The 19,946-nt window shown below is 35.6% G+C and overlaps 1 protein-coding gene across 2 annotated transcripts in view; it reads right to left on the reverse strand.

The window, feature by feature from the left end:
- The window catches only part of LOC150096867 (terminal nucleotidyltransferase 4B-like), a 239,884-nt gene that overhangs the window by 55,363 nt on the left and 164,575 nt on the right, over positions 1–19,946 (reverse strand). For both annotated transcript variants that reach the window (XM_090408317.1, XM_090408319.1), the window contains exon 8: positions 7,665–7,788. In XM_090408317.1, the coding sequence (XP_090264443.1) occupies positions 7,665–7,788 (124 nt within the window). The remainder of the gene's footprint in view (positions 1–7,664; positions 7,789–19,946) is intronic.

The following is a 19,946-nucleotide window of genomic DNA, read 5'->3' on the forward strand; positions in this document are numbered from 1 at the left end:
ATTGGCATTAGGTTGGAATCGGAGCATTCGGGAATCACAGCGCGATAATAGCGCATCGGCAAGTCACTCAAGCAGCTAATAAAGCCTACTAGTCGAGAGGCGGTTAGCTAATAAATTGTAGAATAACAATTATAGCTACGGAAGACAGTTGAGTGACTACTAAATAGACTAGCGATATTTGAGTTGAGATTCAATTTCAGAGCCGACCTTTCAAGGACATACAGAACCTTGAAGCAAGGCACAGAGTTATTAGCAAATAGTAGAGGCTGTAAAGTTGAAGTTTACCGTTAGCTGTGCTTAGAAATATATTGCCTAAAGAATTAAATGAATGCAGGAAGAATGAACAGCTGTGCATATAAAACCTCAAGTTAAGGAATTATTGTGTATTGCCTTAATTCATAAGAGATCAGTAGTATTTCATGCAAGAACGTTTGTTTATGTGTATAGTGACCGACGATTAATTCAGTTATTGCTTAGAAGAATTATTTTAATGAGTGCTGTATACTGTTTAAAGTGTTAACAGTTATAAAGAAATGTTTGTGTGTAAGTTTATGAAGAAAGAAGATTATCGGTAAGATTATTCCGACCGTTAATATTCCTATACAGAGAAGTGCGAGAGTTTCATCCTAGAATTTCCTTATACTAACAGCAACTATTGCGGAAATTAGCTAAAGTGTAAATTTATAAGTGTTTGCTTGTGAAGAGGTATTACTGCAATTTTTATTGTATTTAAAACTTAAACAACTATGAGATAGTGATGTGAATGATCATTAAGGAACTTTATTAAATAGCTAAAAGGAACTGTGAGAAGACTGTATTACAGATAACAGAATTACCATTGTCTGAGTTTGCATGACCAAAACTGACCAAAACATGACCAAAAAAGACCAAAACTGGTGAGATCTTACTGAGCAATAAATACAAAATGTTATATTCAGGCAATGACAATCAAGGAAAAGAAGGAGTAGCCATAGTATTCAACACAAAATACGAGGCTAATCTTCTTGAATGGCAGTCAGTCTCAAGTAGAGTAATGTGGGCAAATATGAGAATGGGGAACTGGACAATGAGACTTATTTGTGCCTATGGTCCCACAGAAGGTTCTACTAAGGTAGAAGTGGAGGAATTTTTTGAGGCTTAAGAAAAAGCAACTGACACAATGAAAAAGGAAAAGTTGGTCCTTGTTGGGGATCTAAATAGTAGAGTAGGAAATGATTGTGAGACATACAAAAATATTTTGGGAAAATTTGGAGAAAAGAGCAAAGCTAATAATAATGGCAAATATCTGTTGGATTTCTGCTCAGGACATGGACTGGTTATTACTAACACCAGGTTCCAACATAAAAATGTGCACAAATTCACATGGAGAGAAGAGGCTAGGAATAAGAAAAGTCTCATTGACTATGTTATTGTTGATAGTGATGTTTTCTCCCTGGTGCAGGACACCAGAGTGTACAGAGCATTTGAAATTGGAAGTGATCACTATTTAGTCTTGAGCAGGATAAAATTGAATTTCATATTGAAAAGAATAACATGTAAGAAAGTTTTAAAGCGAATAAAAGTTGAGCAGCTCTCAGATGTGAACTGTAGACTAAAATACAGAAATATTATTGAAAAGAAAATGAAAGAGTTTGAGAACAGGAATCAAGCCCTGGAGATTCAGTGGCAAACTCTGAAGGAAACATTGATTGATTCTGCCAGAGAGGCATGTGGTGAGGTTGTGTGCAAGGATAAAAAAATCAGAACTCCCTGGTGGACACAGGAAGTTAAAGAGGCAGTGAAGGAAAAGAAGAAAGCATATCAAAAGTTCCTGGCAAATAAGTCAGCTTTTACTCTTACAGAATACAGAGACAAATGTAAGAAAGCTAAACAGTGTGTAAAACTAGCTAAACAAAAGTCATGGGAGGACTTTGGCAAGAATATAGAAAATAAATATCAAGAAGGTGGCAAAATATTCTGGAGGTTGTTGAAGAAGCTTAGGAATGGAGGAAAGAGTGCTGTAAAAGGAATTAGAGATGATAAAGGTGAAATGAAAACAGGAGAAAAAGATATCCTTGAAGTATGGAGTAATTACTTTGAAAAACTGCTAAATGAAACAAGTAGTGATGACAGCACAGTGATAAAAAACACTGACCAGGCATGCAGTCAGGAATACATATCCATACTTGAAGTAGAAAAAGCCATCAAAGGCTTGAAATGTGGAAAGGCAGCAGGAGTAGATGATATTCGACCAGAAATGCTGAAGTATGGTGGTATAAGAGTCTTACAGTGGCTGCACTGCATAGTTCAGAAAGCCTGGACAGAGGGACGAATTCCCGATGATTGGAGTAGAGCTCTCATAGTACCCATATATAAAAAGGGAAATAAAACTGAATGTGAGAATTACAGAGGTATTTCCCTACTGAGTGTTCCTGGCAAGATCTATGCAAGTATACTTGAGAAACGGTTGAGAAGAATTGTGGAAGAAAAGCTTGGTGAAGAACAAGCTGGATTCAGGCCAAATAGAGGCTGTCAGGATCAGATCTTCACTTTACGACAAATAGTCGAGAAAGCATGGGAATATAACAAAGATCTGTATTTAAGTTTTGTCGATTTGGAAAAGGCATATGACAAGGTGCCAAGAGAGAAGCTATTCAATACGCTGCAGTTATATGGTGTCAATGGGGCATTATATCAAGTAATACTTAGTCTTTATTTGAGTTGTGAGTCAGCAGTTAGAATTGAAGGAAGTACAGGAAGATGGTTTAATGTTAAATCTGGTGTGAGACAAGGATGTACATTATCCCCTCTGTTATTCATTATCTATATGGATCACATTATGAAGGAATGTGGTATTAAACCTGATATCAAAATTGGAGATGTTAATGTCAGCTCTTTGCTTTATGCGGATGATGTTATACTTCTAAATAAATCCGCTACAAGTCTGCAAGATTCTCTGACTAAATTGAATAGCTGTTGTAATAGATATGGTATGAAGGTCAGCAATAAAAAGACAAAGACAATGAAAATAGGCAGAATCATTGAAAATGTCAACTGTGTTGTGAATGGAGAACCGGTGGAACAAGTAAAACATGTCAGCTACTTAGGCACAATTTTTACTGAAGATGGTAAACTAAATATAGAAATAGACAACAGAATCAGCAAAGCTGGTATCGTGGGAAGTCAATTGAATAAATTCATATGGAATAAGAAAGAAATTAGTCGGAACACTAAATTAGCTGTATACAAGACTGTGTTCAAACCAATTTTAACTTATGGATCTGAGAGCTGGGTCAGAAGTAAAACACTTGACCAAAGACTAGAGACCGCAGATATGAGAGTCCTGAGAAAGATTAGAGGCGTGAACAGATGGCATCAATGGCAATATCATATTAAAAATGAGGATATTAGGAAAGAACTTGACATTGTCAGCATCCAGGAATGCGTTAGCAGAGCTAATCTCAGATGGTATGGTCACTTAAATAGAATGGGAGAGGAAAGATTAGCAAAAGAAGTGTTCTCTGCCAGGTTGGCAGGAAAACGACCCAGAGGAAGACCAAGATATAGGTGGATTGATACGGTACAAAGTGTCTTAGACGATAGAAATATAAGATCTGATAATGTTGGAGTCTTGACAAGTAACAGACTGATTTGGAGGAAAATTGTAGATAGGAAGTTAGTGATGATGTAATTTTTTCATGTAGTACTGTCATATCCTGTACACCCCTTGAGGGTACATGGCAGGAATTTGATGATGATGATGAGTTTGGATGACTTTATTATCAGAAAGGCTGAAGTGTTTATAATAACTTGTTTAGTATTTGGATCTTAAGTGTATAATTTGTGATTATAAAATTAAATGTTTGTTTTTGTTAATCAAAAGTTGTATTTGCCTGAATCTCTTTTACTGCACCATTCATAAAATATTCGAACCAAAGCTGGTGAATTAAGTTAGTTAAATATACTCGGCCAGTATATATATTAAGGATAAATAGTTGAGGGTTGATTTATCTTCAATTCTTGAACTAATTCAGATATAGAGTGGCGCAGTCTATAAATATAAATTTCTCTATATTTGTATTAGAAATCAACTAGCAACTATTTTTTTAGGTTAAGAACATCGTAATAACTAAATGTCGGATCCAAAGTATAGATTGAGACGAAGTAGGATCCAATAGTGGCACTGAACCTAATATGAAAACAGTCAATGTGAATTTCAGCTCTATATTTTATGCCCACCATCCAACTGCCATCACCTTAATCCCTCTCCAAAATAATGGAGAAAGTTATCAATGGTCAACTTCTTCACTACCTGAAAGATCATCAGTTAATCAGTGATCACCAGTATGGTTCCACATCAATGACTGATATCGTAGCCTATATCACACACCATTGGGCATGTGTCGTGGAAAGGTTCAGAGAAATGTGTGCATGCTGTTGCCCCTTGACATTTCCAGTGCTTTTCAATCGTGTTTGGCACCAAGGACTGGTTTTTCAATCCTTGCCATCCTCTGTAACTGGATAGCTAGCTATCCAGTTACAGATCATTCACTACATTTCATGGCAGATTGTATCTTCTCTTTGAGCTTTGCCACCATTCTCTCACATACCCTGTTTCTCTTATGTATAAATGACCTAGTTTCAATCACTACAAATCCTATCCATAGCTTTGCTGATGATAGCCCTCTCCATTCATACTACTCTTTTGACATACCATGTAGTTCCCCGACATCCCTTACATTAAGATCACATGCAACCAGTGCCTTAAATACTGATCTCCATATCATCCTTCAGTGGGAAAGGATAACCTAGTCACCTTCAATGCCACCAAAACACAGTCTTGACTTTTCTCTCAGAAAAGGGATTTCAACTCGCCTGCTCTCATGCTCAGTAATACACACATCACCAGCCAGGATGAATCTTCTCTTCTTGAACTGATATTTACTTCTAGCCTCTCCTGGCAAAAATACATCACAACAGCAACTCAGCTTGTAAAAAAATAGGCTTTCTATTTCTGTGCAAGAAGTTATTTTACACCCATCCAGCTAGTAATCCTATATAAATCCCAAATCCATCTGCCCTAATCCTATTCACACATTTGGAGTGGTGCAATTGAATGGTCAGCTCACAGCTGACCTCAACTCACTTCAACCTCTCTCACAACTTCTATCTCACAGATGCAATATTTTAGCTGTCTCTCTTTTACAGGTACTTCCTCTAGTGAACTTGCAAACATCATTTTGCACATTCCTCCTGTTAAAACAAGAGCAGCAGCTATCCAACATCCCTTTAGAGTACAATTGCAAACTCATTGTACCTGCTTCTTCTCTTCTTTATTTATTCCATCTACTCTGTCCTCTAGAACAGCCTTCTTCATGATGTGTTTCCCAACAATTTCAGTGTATAGCAATAAGAAAAAAGTCAATAGATTTCTTCTTTCTCAATCCTTATCTGTACCTCACACACACACACACACAGAACTGATGTGCTATAGGTTCTAGTACCACGTGTGTGGGTTAAATATATATAAAAAAGATCATGTTATAGTTCTAAATAAATCCAGTACAATCCAGGATTCACTAAGTAATAAATTTGGAATGAAGATCTGCAATAAAATGGTAAAGACATGAAAATAGGCAGAAACAATAAAACATCAACTACATCCTGAATGGAGAACCTATAAAACAAGTACACTATTTTAGATGTTTATAAAGGCAATTTTTAAAGTGAAAGTGATAAATTAAATATGGAAAAGACAAAAGAATTAGCACAGTTGATATGTTAGTAAAAAGTTAACTGAACTGAATAAATTAATAAGGAATAAGAGAGAAATTAAACAAAACTAGCTGTATACAAGATGGTGTTTAAACTCGTTTTAACTCCTGGATCTGACAGCTATGCAGAGTTCTGAAAAAAATTAGGAGAGCAAACAGATGGCACAATGGCAGTATGATATTAAAAATGAAGACCTTAGGAAAGAACTCGACATCATGAAGTATGGTAACAAACTAAATGGGAATAAACACTTGTTTAGCAAAAACAATTTTTTTTTTTTTTTTTTTTTTGTGTCAAGTTAGAAAGATCAAGATAGTTGATATATTAAGAAATGTCTTCTTCTTAAGTGACTTCTCTAATTAGGAGGTTAGCAATCGTGTGCCAGAGTGTCTGTTTCTCTGTCATCCTTATAATCTCATAATAGATCTTGTTATCCATATCTTCAAATTATCAACAAGAAATTCATGGTTTACCAGATCTTAGCTCTATATATAATTTTTATAACATCAGAATAATTTGACGAAATTTAGCGCAGTTTCCCATTTCTAGCTTCAAGCACTGTGCATTTCATTTTTAACCACTTGCTTTTTGTCTCAGAAGTGGCATTTGTGCATATTTCCACATACCATGTCTGTTTCCAAAATAGAATTGCCACTTTGATCTCCTTCCTTCTCTTGCTCTGTCTGTGTCCCATTCTATTAAGTTCATGTGCTGTCCAACTTACTTATATATCACTGAGGATGGAACTAAGACAACATACCTGTGAAATGAATCTGAAAGGTTTTGGGAGGTATGCTTTTTTCTTTATGTAATCTATTTCTCTCTGCTTGTCTTTCATGGCTGTTGTGTTATTTAAGTGGAACTCAAATTGGGAGGATATGAAAAAATATTGTACCCCCACACATCATAGAACCGACCTTGGCAATGTGCCAAGAATAGTCAATTCATGCTGAAGGGAGAAAGCAATAAAGGATGTATGAATTGGTCACTAACACGTGCTTTATATGTAAAATTTCCACCTGTTGTACAAGCAAAATAGTTACCACTTTAAGAACTAGAATTTTCATAAAGAAAAGCCAATTTTCTGAAGTTAATAATAAACACCCATCCCACAAAATGCAATGATTACCCTAATATTGGAATGGATTCTCCTTCTTCTGACATGTGCAGAAGTGTCGAAGGATCTCGCATCTGTGGGCGTACAGTACAGTAATGAAATCTTTATGAAGGAGAATTGCAAGATATATCTCTCTCGATGCAAGCCTTACCAATGGAGTTTCATTTATATGGCTGATTATAATGTCGAACAAAACTATAAAAATTACTATTAATTTAACGTTCTAGTAGCAAGGCTTATACGTTGGTCATACATAACTGGTAATTAGTTTACGGAATTAACAACGCATATAAAGTATATTAATTAAAGGTAACTTTAATAAATAACTTCTATATTTCGGCAACGTCACGTTGCCATCTTCAGGAACATAAAGATATGGTATGTGCACGCAGGCACTAACAAAAGCAAATTCCTCATTTGCTTTAGTTAGTGCCTGCGTACCATATCTTTATGTTCCTGAAGATGGCAACGTGACGTTGCCGAAATATAGAAGTTATTTATTAAAGTTACCTTTAATTAATATACTTTATATGCGTTGTTAATTCCGTAAACTAATTACCAGTTATTAATTTAACAGTACTGCTAATTTTCTATCAAAAGGACTTCATCAGGTGCAAGATCAAAATAAACTCAGAAAAGACTCAGAGATATCAACATTATTAATGTTCTTACTCTAGGAAAAAGAATACATGAAATCTTAAATACATAAATGAAATTATCAATATGACATTTTTTGATAGAATTTTTTATATTGTTAAGATAAGAACATTACAAATAATGAGAAGTAAATTACCTTTCATTGGCATCAATTATATACCTATTCTGTGGACGGACTGTCTGACCAAGCACCAGATATGCATATTCAAAAGTTCTCTTAACATTCAGGGCTCCATATGAGCTCCTTCCAATATCGTTACCTATAAAAATAATTAAGTGATATATAATAAACAGAAACACACACAAGGGGTGCTTAAGGGTCACAGCTGTAACTGAGAGGAGACCTCCACATAGCCTTTAAAAGAATGCGGGGAACCAACCAGGGCTTCTGACCTAATGTACAATACCTTCTCATGGTGCACCTTGTTGGGTATCTACCTGGATACCGAACAAACGAGGATGGGCTGGCAATTTGGGATTTAACCAACCAAATTGTATTCTTATCGGCTTAAACCAATACACAAAATGATGGTACAACATGACAAAATTTCATGCCGGCTGTGGCGTCACCCGATTAAACAAGACCGCCATTGTTTTCACCAGGGAGCCAGGGCAAACAGCGAAAAGTCAGCAACTGGAACAAATCTGAAAGCACACCCCAACTCAACATCACCAGAGTAAAAGATCGGTACTATTAACATAAGAAGCCTGAATGGCAAAGAAATAGCTAGCTGAGGAATTAGATAAGTACCAGATCGACATAATCGGGGTGACTCAAACAAAAAAGACAAAACCTGATGAGATCTTTCTGAGCAATAAATACAAAATGTTATATTCAGGAAATGACAATCAAGGGAAAGAAGGAGTAGCCATAGTATTCAACACAAAATACAAGGAGACGGTATATGGATATCAGTAACAAATATCAGTAATAAATTTAGTTTAATCCTTTATCCAAGTGTGAGCAAACAAAGTTTGCACCTGAAAGTATCTTCAGGACTGGGGTAAGGTGGCACAACACCAGGCAACTCGTTGCAAACGTGGAGCAAGTTAACATCACTCCTATCTCAGTATCTCCCAAAATGCAAAATACATCTCCTTGCAGATATGTATAATGTTATGCATTAAGGGAAGGGCCACTATGCAGACTAGTTTCGACCTTTATTGAGGTCTCTTCAGTGGGATCAGGCCCAAGTGGAGATAACAGGCAGAAGCATTAGCAAGCTCATCTCTACCTATAGGAGTTGCCAAACGGTGTGCCACCTTTTTTTTATTAAATTACTCTGGATTTAGAGAAAGATGTTGAAAGTTTATTTTTCGCTTGGTTAGACTATAATAAATTTAGTTTAATCCTTTATCCAAGTGGGAGCAAACAAAGTTTGCCCCTGAAAGTATCTTCAGGACTGGGGGAAAATATCAGAATGGGGAATTGGACAATGAGACTTATTTGTGCCTATGGTCCCACAGAAGGTAGAAGTGGAGGAATTTTTTGATACCTTAAAGAAAGAACTGACATAATGAAAAAGGAAAAGTTGGTCCTTGTTGGGAATCTAAATAACGGATAGGAAATGATTGTCAGACATACAAAAATATTTTGGGAAAATTTGGAGAAAAGAGCAAAGCTAATAATAATGGCAAATATCTGTTGGATTTCTGCTCAGGACATGGACTGGTTATTATTAACACCATGTTCCAACATAAAAATGTGCACAAATTCACATGGAGAGAAGAGGCTAGGAATAAGAAAAGTCTCATTGACTATGTTATTGTTGAAAGTGATGTTTTCTTCCTGGTGCAGGACACCAGAGTGTACAGGGGATTTGAAATTGGAAGTGATTACCATTTAGTCTTGAGCAAAATAAAATTGAATTTCATATTGAAAAGAATAACATGTAAGAAAGTTTTAAAGCGAATAAAAGTTGAGCAGCTCTCAGATGTGAACTGTAGACTAAATACACAAAGATTATTGAAGAAAAAAATGAAAGAGTTTGAGAACAGCAACCGAACCTTGGAGATTCTGTGGCAGGCCCTGAAGAAAAGACTGATTGATTTAGCCAGAGAGGCATGTGGTGAGATTGTCTGCAAGGATAGAAAAATCAGAACTCCATGGTGGACATGGGAAGTTAAAGAGGCAGTGAAGGAAAACAAGAAAGCATCAAAAGTTCCTGGCAAATAAGTCAGCTTTTGCTCTGAGAGAATACAGAGACAAATGTAAGAAAGCTAAACACTGTGTTAAACTAGCTAAACAAAAGTCATTGGAGGACTTTCGCAAGAACATTGAAAATAAATATCAAGAAGGTGGCAAGATATAATGGAGGTTGTTGAAGAAGCTCAGAAATGAGGAAAGAGCACTGTAAAAGGAATTAGAGATGGAAAAGGTGACCTGAAAACAGGAGAAAAAAAGATATCCTTGAAGTATGCAGTAATTACTTTGAAAAATTGCTAAATGAAACAAGCAGTGATGACAGCACAGTGGTAAAAAAACACTGACCAGGCATGCAATCAGGAATACATAGCCACACTTGAAGTAGAAAACCCACCAAAGGCTTGAAATGTGGAAAGGCAGCAGGAGTAGATGATATTCGACCAGAAATGCTGAAGTACGGTGGTATAAAAGTCTTACAGTGGCTGCACTGCATAGTTCAGAAAGCCTGGACAGAGGGACAAATTCCCAATGATTGGAGTAGAGCTCTCATAGTACCCATATATAAAAAAGGAAATAAAACTGAATGTGTAATTCTCACACTGGTATTTCCCTATTGAGTGTTCCTGGCAAGATTTATGCAAGTATACTTGAGAACAGTTGAGAAGAATTGTGGAAGAAAAGCTTGGTGAAGAACAAGCAGGATTCAGGCCAAATAGAGGCTATCAGGATCAGATTTTCACTTTACGACAAATAGTTGACAAAGCATGGGAACATAAAAAAGATCTGTATTTAAGTTTTGTCGATTTGGAAAAGGCATATGACAAGGTGCCAAGAGAGACGCTATTCAATACGCTACAGTTATGTGGTGTCAATGGAGCATTATATCAAGCAATACTTAGTCTTTATTTGAAAGTCAGCAGTTAGAATTGAAGGAAGTACTGGAAGATGATTTAATGTTAAATCTCGTGTAAGACAAGGATGTACATTATCTGCTCTGTTATTCATTATCTATATGGATCACATTATGAAGGAAAGTGGTATTAAACATAATATCAGAATTGGAGATGTTAATGTCAGCTCTTTGTTTTATGCAGACGATGTTATACTTCTAAATAAATCTGCTACAAGTCTGCAAGATTCTTTGACTAAATTGAATAACTGTTGTAATAGATAAGGTATGAAGGTCAGCAATAAAATGACAAAGACAACGAAAATAGGTAGCATCATTGAAAATGTCAACTGCGTTGTGAACGGAGAACCTGTGGAACAAGTAAAACATTTCAGCTACTTAGGCACGGTTTTTAGTGAAGATGGTAAATTAAATATGGAAATAGACAACAGAGTCAACAAAGCTGGTATGGTAGGAAGTTAATTGAATAAATTCATATGGAATAAGAGAGAAATTAGTCAGAACACTAAATTAGCTGTATACAAGACAGTGTTCAAACCAGTTTTAACCTATGGATCTGAGCTGGGTCAGAAGTAAAACACCTGACCAAAGACTAGAGACCGCATATATGAGAGTCCTCAGAAAGCTTAGAGGCGTGGACAAATGGCATCAATGGCAATATCATATTAAAAAACGAGGATATTAGGAAAGAACTTGACATTGTCAGCATCCAGGAATGCGTTAGCAGAGCTAATTTCAGGTAGTATGGTCACTTATACAGAATGGGTGAGGAAAGATTAGCAAAACAAGTGTTCTCTGCCAGGTTGGCAGGAAAACGACCAGAGACCAAGATATAGGTGGAATGATATCATACAAAGTGCCTTAGATGATAGAAATATAAGATTTGATAACGTTGGAGTCTTGACAAGTAACAGACTGATTTGGAGGAAAATTGTAGATAGGAAGTTAGTGATGATATAAATTTTTCATGTAGTATTATCATATCCTGTAAAACCCTTGAGGGTACATGCCAGGAATTTGATGATGATGATGATACACACACTCGCGCGCGCCACTCGGAAAGAAGTCAACAGACATCACAATGTGAGGAACAAACACCCATGGTGACCACCTTAAGATGTAAGATTTCCATCTGCTGCAATGAATGCAGCAATCCTACAGAAGTTTTGGACCATTCTTCTTGTAGTTATGTAATGAGGCTCTGCACTGTTTTGGAGCAATGTCTCTTGACCTCACACGAAACTAGAGTTCTTCCCGCAGATGTTCAATAGGGTCGAGATCAGGGCTGCGTGGAAGCCAGTCAAGTGTGGTGATGTTCATGTCCACAAACCATGCAGTTACAGCAGCAGCCTTATGATGGTGCACTGTTTCACTACAGAAGTGACAGTGGTCACTTCTGTAGAAGCACCACAAAGTAGGAAGCATTGTGCTGTCCAGAATGTTCAGATATCTCTCGGAGTTCAATTCGTGGCACTACAGAGGTCCAAGACCAAACCAGGAAAAACAGCACCATACCATCACACTGCCACCTCTGAATTTCATAGTTGGGGTTACGCAGTCTGTTAAGATGTTCCACCACATCCACACTTGACTCGCTAGAAAATGTAGTGTGATTCATTGCTCCATAATACAGCTTTCCAAGCTTCCACATCCCACTGTATACACTCTTGGCACTACTGAAGGCTAAGCTGCATGCTGGTTCAGGTAATGTGGAGCTTGTATATTGTGGTCCTACCATGGAAACTCATGTTGTGAGCTTTGGTTCTGAATGTTTATGTGCAGATTCATGTTACAGTCGATGTCCAGAACTCCACATTCAACATGTCAGCTGACGAATGGCACTTTTCACATATTATCCTCTGTAGTATCCTACGGTCACGTTCAGCGAGTGTGGTGGGTCATCCATTACAGATAGCACTTGTAGTTGACTCTCTGTGCTTTCATCTCAGTATACTATCATCGCTTGTTGACCTGGGTAGGCCTAATTTGCAATTTGCTGAACAGATAGGCTTGCAACATGGCATCCTATCACAACACCTCTTTCAAACTCCACCAGCTCCCTTCTCCAAATCATTTCATCCAGACACAGTTGCACTGACTTGGGAGTTTCACATTCCTCCAATATGTACTAGCTAAAAACATGTAACCTATTGCATGGGACAAGGTGCATTGTGTCTTATCCATTAACTTCTTTCCAAGCAGAGTGCGAGTGTGTGTGTGTGTGCCCGTGCGTGCAAGTATGTATATACATATAACTTCCATACTATTCAAAATTTATGAGTGGAGTGTGTGATAAAGGGAATCCTATCCCCCAATCACCATTTCAACTCATGTAGTGTGAGCAACTCCATTCAGGACTTCTATGATTCTTGGATATAGAACAAGATAAAAGTTAACTTTTTATGCCATTATACAGAAATTTGTATAAGTATGCAAAATATATAAAGGAGCATTCCAACCACTCACATATATAGTTCAGAGATCATTTGACCTCTAATTAGAAGTTTGTTTCTTAAAAAGTTAACGTATTTTTATTCAAATATAATTGAATAAAAAGATAATTAGCTTTTGTATATGAGTTTGCAGTTCATATCTAAAGGATATCGAACTTATGTTCTATTGTTTCCATCCCTCAAAACTGTTCACAGAGAGAGCCTGAAGTATAACTTTTTGGTCCTCCACAAGGCATTTTCTTGTAATTTTTACTTCTAACACCACTTCAGCTAATCCTTTATCTTCCATTTCACCCAAACAGCCATAGGTTAGTGATACCACTCCAGAATACTACAAATATTAATTTTTTTTTTTTTTTTTTACTCCAGCACAATTCATTTTAAATGTGTTCTACAATTCACATCATTAAAAACAACCATTCTCAAACCATATCACAACAGTATCTTATGGTAGGGCAAAGAACTTGGGACATTTTAGATATCCTTTAAGCATTATAGCAAGGCCATTCACCATAATGAAATACCGAAAAATTCCACCCAAAGCACCAGAGAAATCAATACTATTATAAAGGACATTCACTATAAGAAAACTTCATTACAACAAACTATTCATTCCATAGTGAGAGTCTAACAGACAGCCTAAGAAAGAGGAGTGCTATCCACCCTGGCTGCCAGAGCAGCTATTCATACAAGTAATTTTCCTCACAATTCTCAGTATCCCCAATACGGTCTTCAATCAGCTACTGTATTTGTACTCCATTTATTAGATTTAATAACACTGTTAGACTGATCTTTGGATTTATTTTTCTCTCTTGTCTGATATTAAGTTATTCAATAGTATTTCATACCATGAATATGGAAATCATTTAATAAAGCAGTTATTCATATTTGGCCACTTTATTTATTATTTATTTTATTTTTTAACCATGCACCAGAGCCTATAGCACAGTGCTGTGTGTGGAGTGCAGGTAAAAAATGAGAAAGAAGAAAGTTTAGCAATTTTCTTGAGGAGCTGGAGGTTACTATAGTTGAAAAGAAATACATTATGAAGGCAGTTCCAAAGGATAGAAGAAATTAAATAAATGAGGAAGAGGGGAGGCAGGTTCGATGTGTTTACTGTTGTAGTGAAAAGGGATGTTGGATTGCTGGTGCTCTTGTATGTGGCAGCTCACTGAAATAGTAACCAAGAACAAACAAGTAGAAAAGAGAGCTACACCCTCTGTTCCAAAAAGAAACCGAACTTTTAATAGAAAATAAAACACAGGACAATTATAATTATTGAAATCATTATTTCAATCAATATACTCTCCCTCAGCTTCGATACAGTGTTTGGCACGGTTAATAAATTCATTAAATGGGTTTTTTATATTGGTTTTTGGGATACTGTTGAGGTTAGTGGTTACTGCTGCTTGAATGTTTTCAATAGTGTCATATCGCTTTCCTTTCATCGGCAAATGAAGTTGGGGGAAGAGAAAGAAGTCACAGGGCGCTAAATCATCGTTGAGTGATCCAACACACAAACTTGGTTTTTGCTCAAAAACTGTCTCACAATGTTCGAAAGATGAGATGGTGCATTATCGTGCAAAAGTGACCAGCTGCGTGCATCACGATATTCATGCCGTACGGGATGAATTTTCGCTATCAATCGCTTCAAAACTTCAAGATAAAACTCACCTATAATAAATTTAGTTTAATCCTTTATCCAAGTGTAAGCAAACAAAGTTTGCACCTGAAGTATCTCCAGGGCTGAGGCAACTGGTGGTAAAAATGGATCAAGCTCTCATCACTACTTGTCTTAGTATCTCCCCTATGAAGTATTTCATAAAAATGAAGTATTTCAATTATGGGGTTGAGGATGCTGAATAAATGAAAGCATCCTCAACCCCATAAACAATGAAAGAATATGAAGCTAGAAATATTATTAGGAGATGATGTAAAACAGAAGAGGAAAGTAGATAAGATGTCTCCTGAGACATAGTAATCTCCTTGAAAATCAGTTCTGAAATAAAGGTGATGGACAAGATACCGCCTAGGAGGCAGAGATAAATTTCGACTTCAACTGATTATGAAATGAGAATGCCAGAATCATGTCCAAAGGAAAAAGATGGCACAAGAAAGAAACAATTTCATTCTTTACAATGAATATAAAAACAAGGAGGATTCTTTTAACACTTATATTCATATTGAGTAAAGAATATGTCTTGTGCTTTCTATATAAACAAAAAACAGTACTGAATGGGAACAAGACAAACTGCGATGTGCCAGCATGAAAACCAACGCTATGTAGATGGAAAAGAAATCTGTTTAATACACATAAAGAAAGTATACAAAAAATATGATTATTCTTTCTCCAGATTGACAATGGCTTGCTGTACTGAGCTGGGAAGTGGCTAAGTTTATGGATATTCAGAAAAGGTTTCATGCTGAACTTCAGAGCAGGAAATTATGACCAACTAAGAAGAATGCTAGGTTTGATCCCATGGATCGGTTACCAAATGGGAAGTATTTTAAAAAACAAGCCAACAATGCAACATTGGAATGTGTCTTCAGAATGCAATAAGCAAATTCTTAAGAAACAAATGATGTGAAAGGAACATTGTATGCATAAGCAGTTATGAAAATCTTAAGGTACACAACTATTGTATGGAAAGCATAGTGCAAGCATGAAAACAAACTGGCTCTGCAAACTAAAGACAACCCAAAAAGAATTCTATCATGTTGCAATTAAAGAAAGAATTATTATTATTAAGAAAATTCTGAGTCATGGCTTAATGAGGAAGGCCAGGTATTACCTGTATTTACCAACTCCAATAGCAATCCATTCCATTCACGCATCACCATGAGTTTAAATTCTAGCTCTCATATCCTTCTTTGACAGCATTCATTCTAAACTTCTAAAGATGCTGCTTCATCCTTTCATTATTCTCCATAAAATTAAAAATTCCATCTAATGACATCCAGCATGACCCTCACAGAGGTATATGAGTCTCAATCATATCACCCCCCCCCCCCCTCTTTCTCCTACTTGTTAGTAACTGTCTACAAATTCTATCTTCATAATCTGTATTCCACAATCCTGGTATCATTTTTAACATTTTCCTTTGCACTCTCAACTGAATCAAAATTGCTATTGAAAACAGCAGACCAGATCTGCACACAATAGTCCAAGTGAGGTCTTATCAAAATCTCATGAAGAGGCAAAATGACTTCCTTATGTTCACATGTGAAAGTTCGTTTCAGCAGTGCAATTATCTTTTGTGTTGTATTTGCAATCTTTGCAACATGATCTCTGAACTTCAATTTCCTATTTACTAAAATACAAGATTCCTAGCCTGATTGTTTCTTCTAACATGATCTCACCAATATAATATGACAGCGCTTCCCAAACTGTGGGTCACGCCCCCCCCCCCCCCTGGGGGCCATGAAATAATGAAAACAAATTTAAAAATGTTTTAGGACTAAGTAGATTTTTTTTTATTTTAAAAGAAACGTATTTAACTTTTATTATTTATTATTTCTTTTTTTGTTATTTTTTATATTTTAATGGAAAAATTCACACATTGGTGTTGGTTCACAAACTTTGCTTCCTGCGTATTTCGGCGCTTAATGAATATTAGTAAATATTGCTTATTCATATGTTTCATTTCAAAGCAGTGGTTAATTGTATTTACTTCGAATGCTCTACAGGGAAGCTCCAAATCTTCCTGTCCCTTTCATCACACGTTCGTAATCAGGGACTGTTGATATTCACTTTATATACATATCAAAACTCATTTTATATTATCACTGTCATCCGAGCTAGTTTTCTGTTACCAATAAAAGTTTCGCATATACTTCACACATGAAAAAAGCTTAAACAAGTTCATGTAGGGAGATAGTAACTCGCTTGCAGTGGTAAACAACACCCCTCCCTAACAGCCACTATACTGCAGAGGCAATAAAAACAAGTACTTTTATTATGCCAGTGAATAAGGTATGAGGAGTCTGTGTAATATATTTCTCAACAAATAGTGCAATTAGAGACAACTGGGATAAAAACACACTAATTAATGAATCACATGTCCCCTCATACAGAAACTATGCTGTATAGACTGAAACAAAACTATATGTTGCATGGGCACACACAGTATCTAACTAAAAACTATTGTTATTAATTAGATGTGTGTGAGTTCGATTCCCAAGGCAGCAATAAAATTCAACTGAACATGTTAAAATTCGTTAAAAGTGTTAAAACTAAGTAATATATATATATATAATGAATATTATGGCAGTTTCACATATGGAATTCGGTTGAAGAGAGTTAGCATTTCAACTCAATTGTCAGCTGTGCTTTTATCTTTCGGTTGCGCAATCTTTTGTTAATACCACACCAATCATATGCACGTTTTAATAACCTGCCTTTGCTGTTTGTTTCGCGTTAGGCTTAATTACCGTAAAGTCACAAAAGAGAAAAATGTTCCTGGTCCGAGGATTCCCTTATTCAGGTAATATTCACTAATTTCATGTTATCAGTCTGTGGTGTGCCAGTATCGGTAAGTTGTGATATTGTTTGATCTATTCTACATTAAAAAATTTAACCCTGAGATGGATAAGTGGCTGATAAAAAATAAAAAAAAAATTCCTGCGAACAATCAGAAGAAACAGAAACAGACTAAAAAAAAAGAAGAAAAGGACAGTATTTCATATTTTACCAGAACAGCCCGCGTCGTCTTCAGAACCAAACGGTAAGAGGCAAAAAACGTAATATATGCATTTGATTTTTGCAATATTCGCTGTGTATGTTTTGTCTTGAATATAAATACAATAAATATTATAATAATATATCTCTCTATTACGATTTTTTTTTGAGGGGGGCCGTGAAATATTTTAATTTTTGCAAAGGGGCCCTGACATCCAGAAGTTTGGGAAGCACTGTAATATGACACTGGATATCTCATTCCAAAGTGTATGACTTCATTACTAACATTGACCTGGCAGCAATTTTCATAGGCCAGTCATTCCAGCTGATTCAAATCATTCTATAAGTAGGATTCAGCATGGAAAGCTGCTGTGTAAGTTGAAGCATACGAAATGGGAATATAAAGTAGTAGTTCATAATGCCCTAAAAATTGGTGTATGGGAGACATAAGTCTGCAAAATTGAATGTGACTGGTGTACTTCAGGGTTCAGTCTTTGATTCATTGTTATTCAATCTTTACATTAATAACACAGAGAAGATTTAACAGGAGCCATGCAGTACTTGCAGAATGATTTGATTAATAAAGTAAATAACTTTGGTGTAATATCCAATTTGTATATTATATTTGCAGGATAATGACCGAAGAAACTGACCAGGCTAGAGATTTTGGAGTTGTAGTAGATAGGAAGTTGAAGTTCATTGGGCCACATAGCAAAGGCAACAAAATACAACTTGGAAGATAATCGCAATGCTGAATTGAACATTAACAAGTAAGAACAACCAAGTCATTTTGCCTGTATACAAGAATTTGATATGGACTCACCTGGACTATTGTGCACAGATCTCATCTCCTTTTTTCCAAGGTGATGCAGATACAATAAATTACAAGAGACTGAGAATTTGTGGATTACAGATGCTATCAAACAAGAGAAAGAGGTGATATGATCAAAATGTAAAGTTGTGAAAGGATCATACAGGATATTAGTAGATGGAATTTTTTTTTATTTTGTGGAATGTGGGGAGAGAGCAAGAAGACATGCATGGAAGAATGAATGCAGTCAAGAAAGGGGATGAGAGTTAGATTTCTCTCTCATAGAGCGGTTTTGAGTGATATGTGGCCTCCCTCAATAAATCCGTGTTGGTCTATTGTAATAATACACAAGTAACCAATAATTAATAATATTTATAAACAGTCATTTTTATGCACTTCAAATATAAAAAAAAAAAAAAAAAAAAAAAAAAAAAAAAAAAAAAAAAAAAAAAAAAGATTTTATATGGACTTATATCAACTCATATGTGATTTGCCTGCATTTTTCAGAAGACTTATGAAACAAACTGCATATAGTTAAAAATGTTCCCTATAGTTAAAAATAATTCCAACAATTTTTGATGATTTCATAACCTACTCTCTTACCTGAAATTTCAAAAAATAAAAATAAAATAAAGGGGGGTTCGTTTTACTTTTTCAGTGTATTTCCATGAAATTCAAAGTTAGTTATAGCTAATGCCACCATTTATTATTATTATTATTTTTTTTTTTTTTTTTGGAAATTACCTCTGATGAAAAGTAGAAGATATAAAGCTTTCTGCAAAATATGTATTGATATCAAGCTTTTTGCAAAATATGTATTTCTAAACTCGCTGATATGCCTGAGACTATTTCATACAGAAATATTTGAAATCTAGGATTTAAAAATTTCTTCCAAAAATGAAATCAAAAACCTGATTATTTTGTAAATAACAAGGATTATGGTATTCTGTTTCTGTACATAAAGTTTGATTTATTTTCAAATACTTTAGGGGAGAGAAAACCACTGAATTTAACATTCGCAGTCAGCACTAATGAAATAAAATCCTTGTGAATTTGATGAACTGACTGATAATTTGAAGATGTGCACATTTTTCTTTCCACAAAGTAAAGCATCTTCTATCCTTTCTCCAAGCAAATTTGATTAAATTGTGAAATAAAAATCCTCAGTTGTAGAGAATATATCCAACAGTACAGACAGCTAAATTTTGATACTGCAGCAGTTAAATTAGAAAAAATTAGTGACCATAATGAGTTGCTTTGTTTTCTCTCATTGTTTCTTTAGATGATGCAGCTTCTGTAATCATAAATTTTGCTAGGCATTCATGTATAATTCACTAAGTGCAGAAAGAAACCCAACAGAATTCTATAATGCTTAAATATTTAAAAAAAACAAATGCTTATATTTATTTTTTATTTTAAC

Source organism: Typopeltis vanoorti, chromosome 18 (assembly GCF_054136105.1).
Source record: "Typopeltis vanoorti isolate ZY-2024b chromosome 18, IOZ_Tvanoo_1.0, whole genome shotgun sequence".
NCBI classification, from domain to species: Eukaryota; Metazoa; Arthropoda; class Arachnida; order Uropygi; family Thelyphonidae; genus Typopeltis; species Typopeltis vanoorti.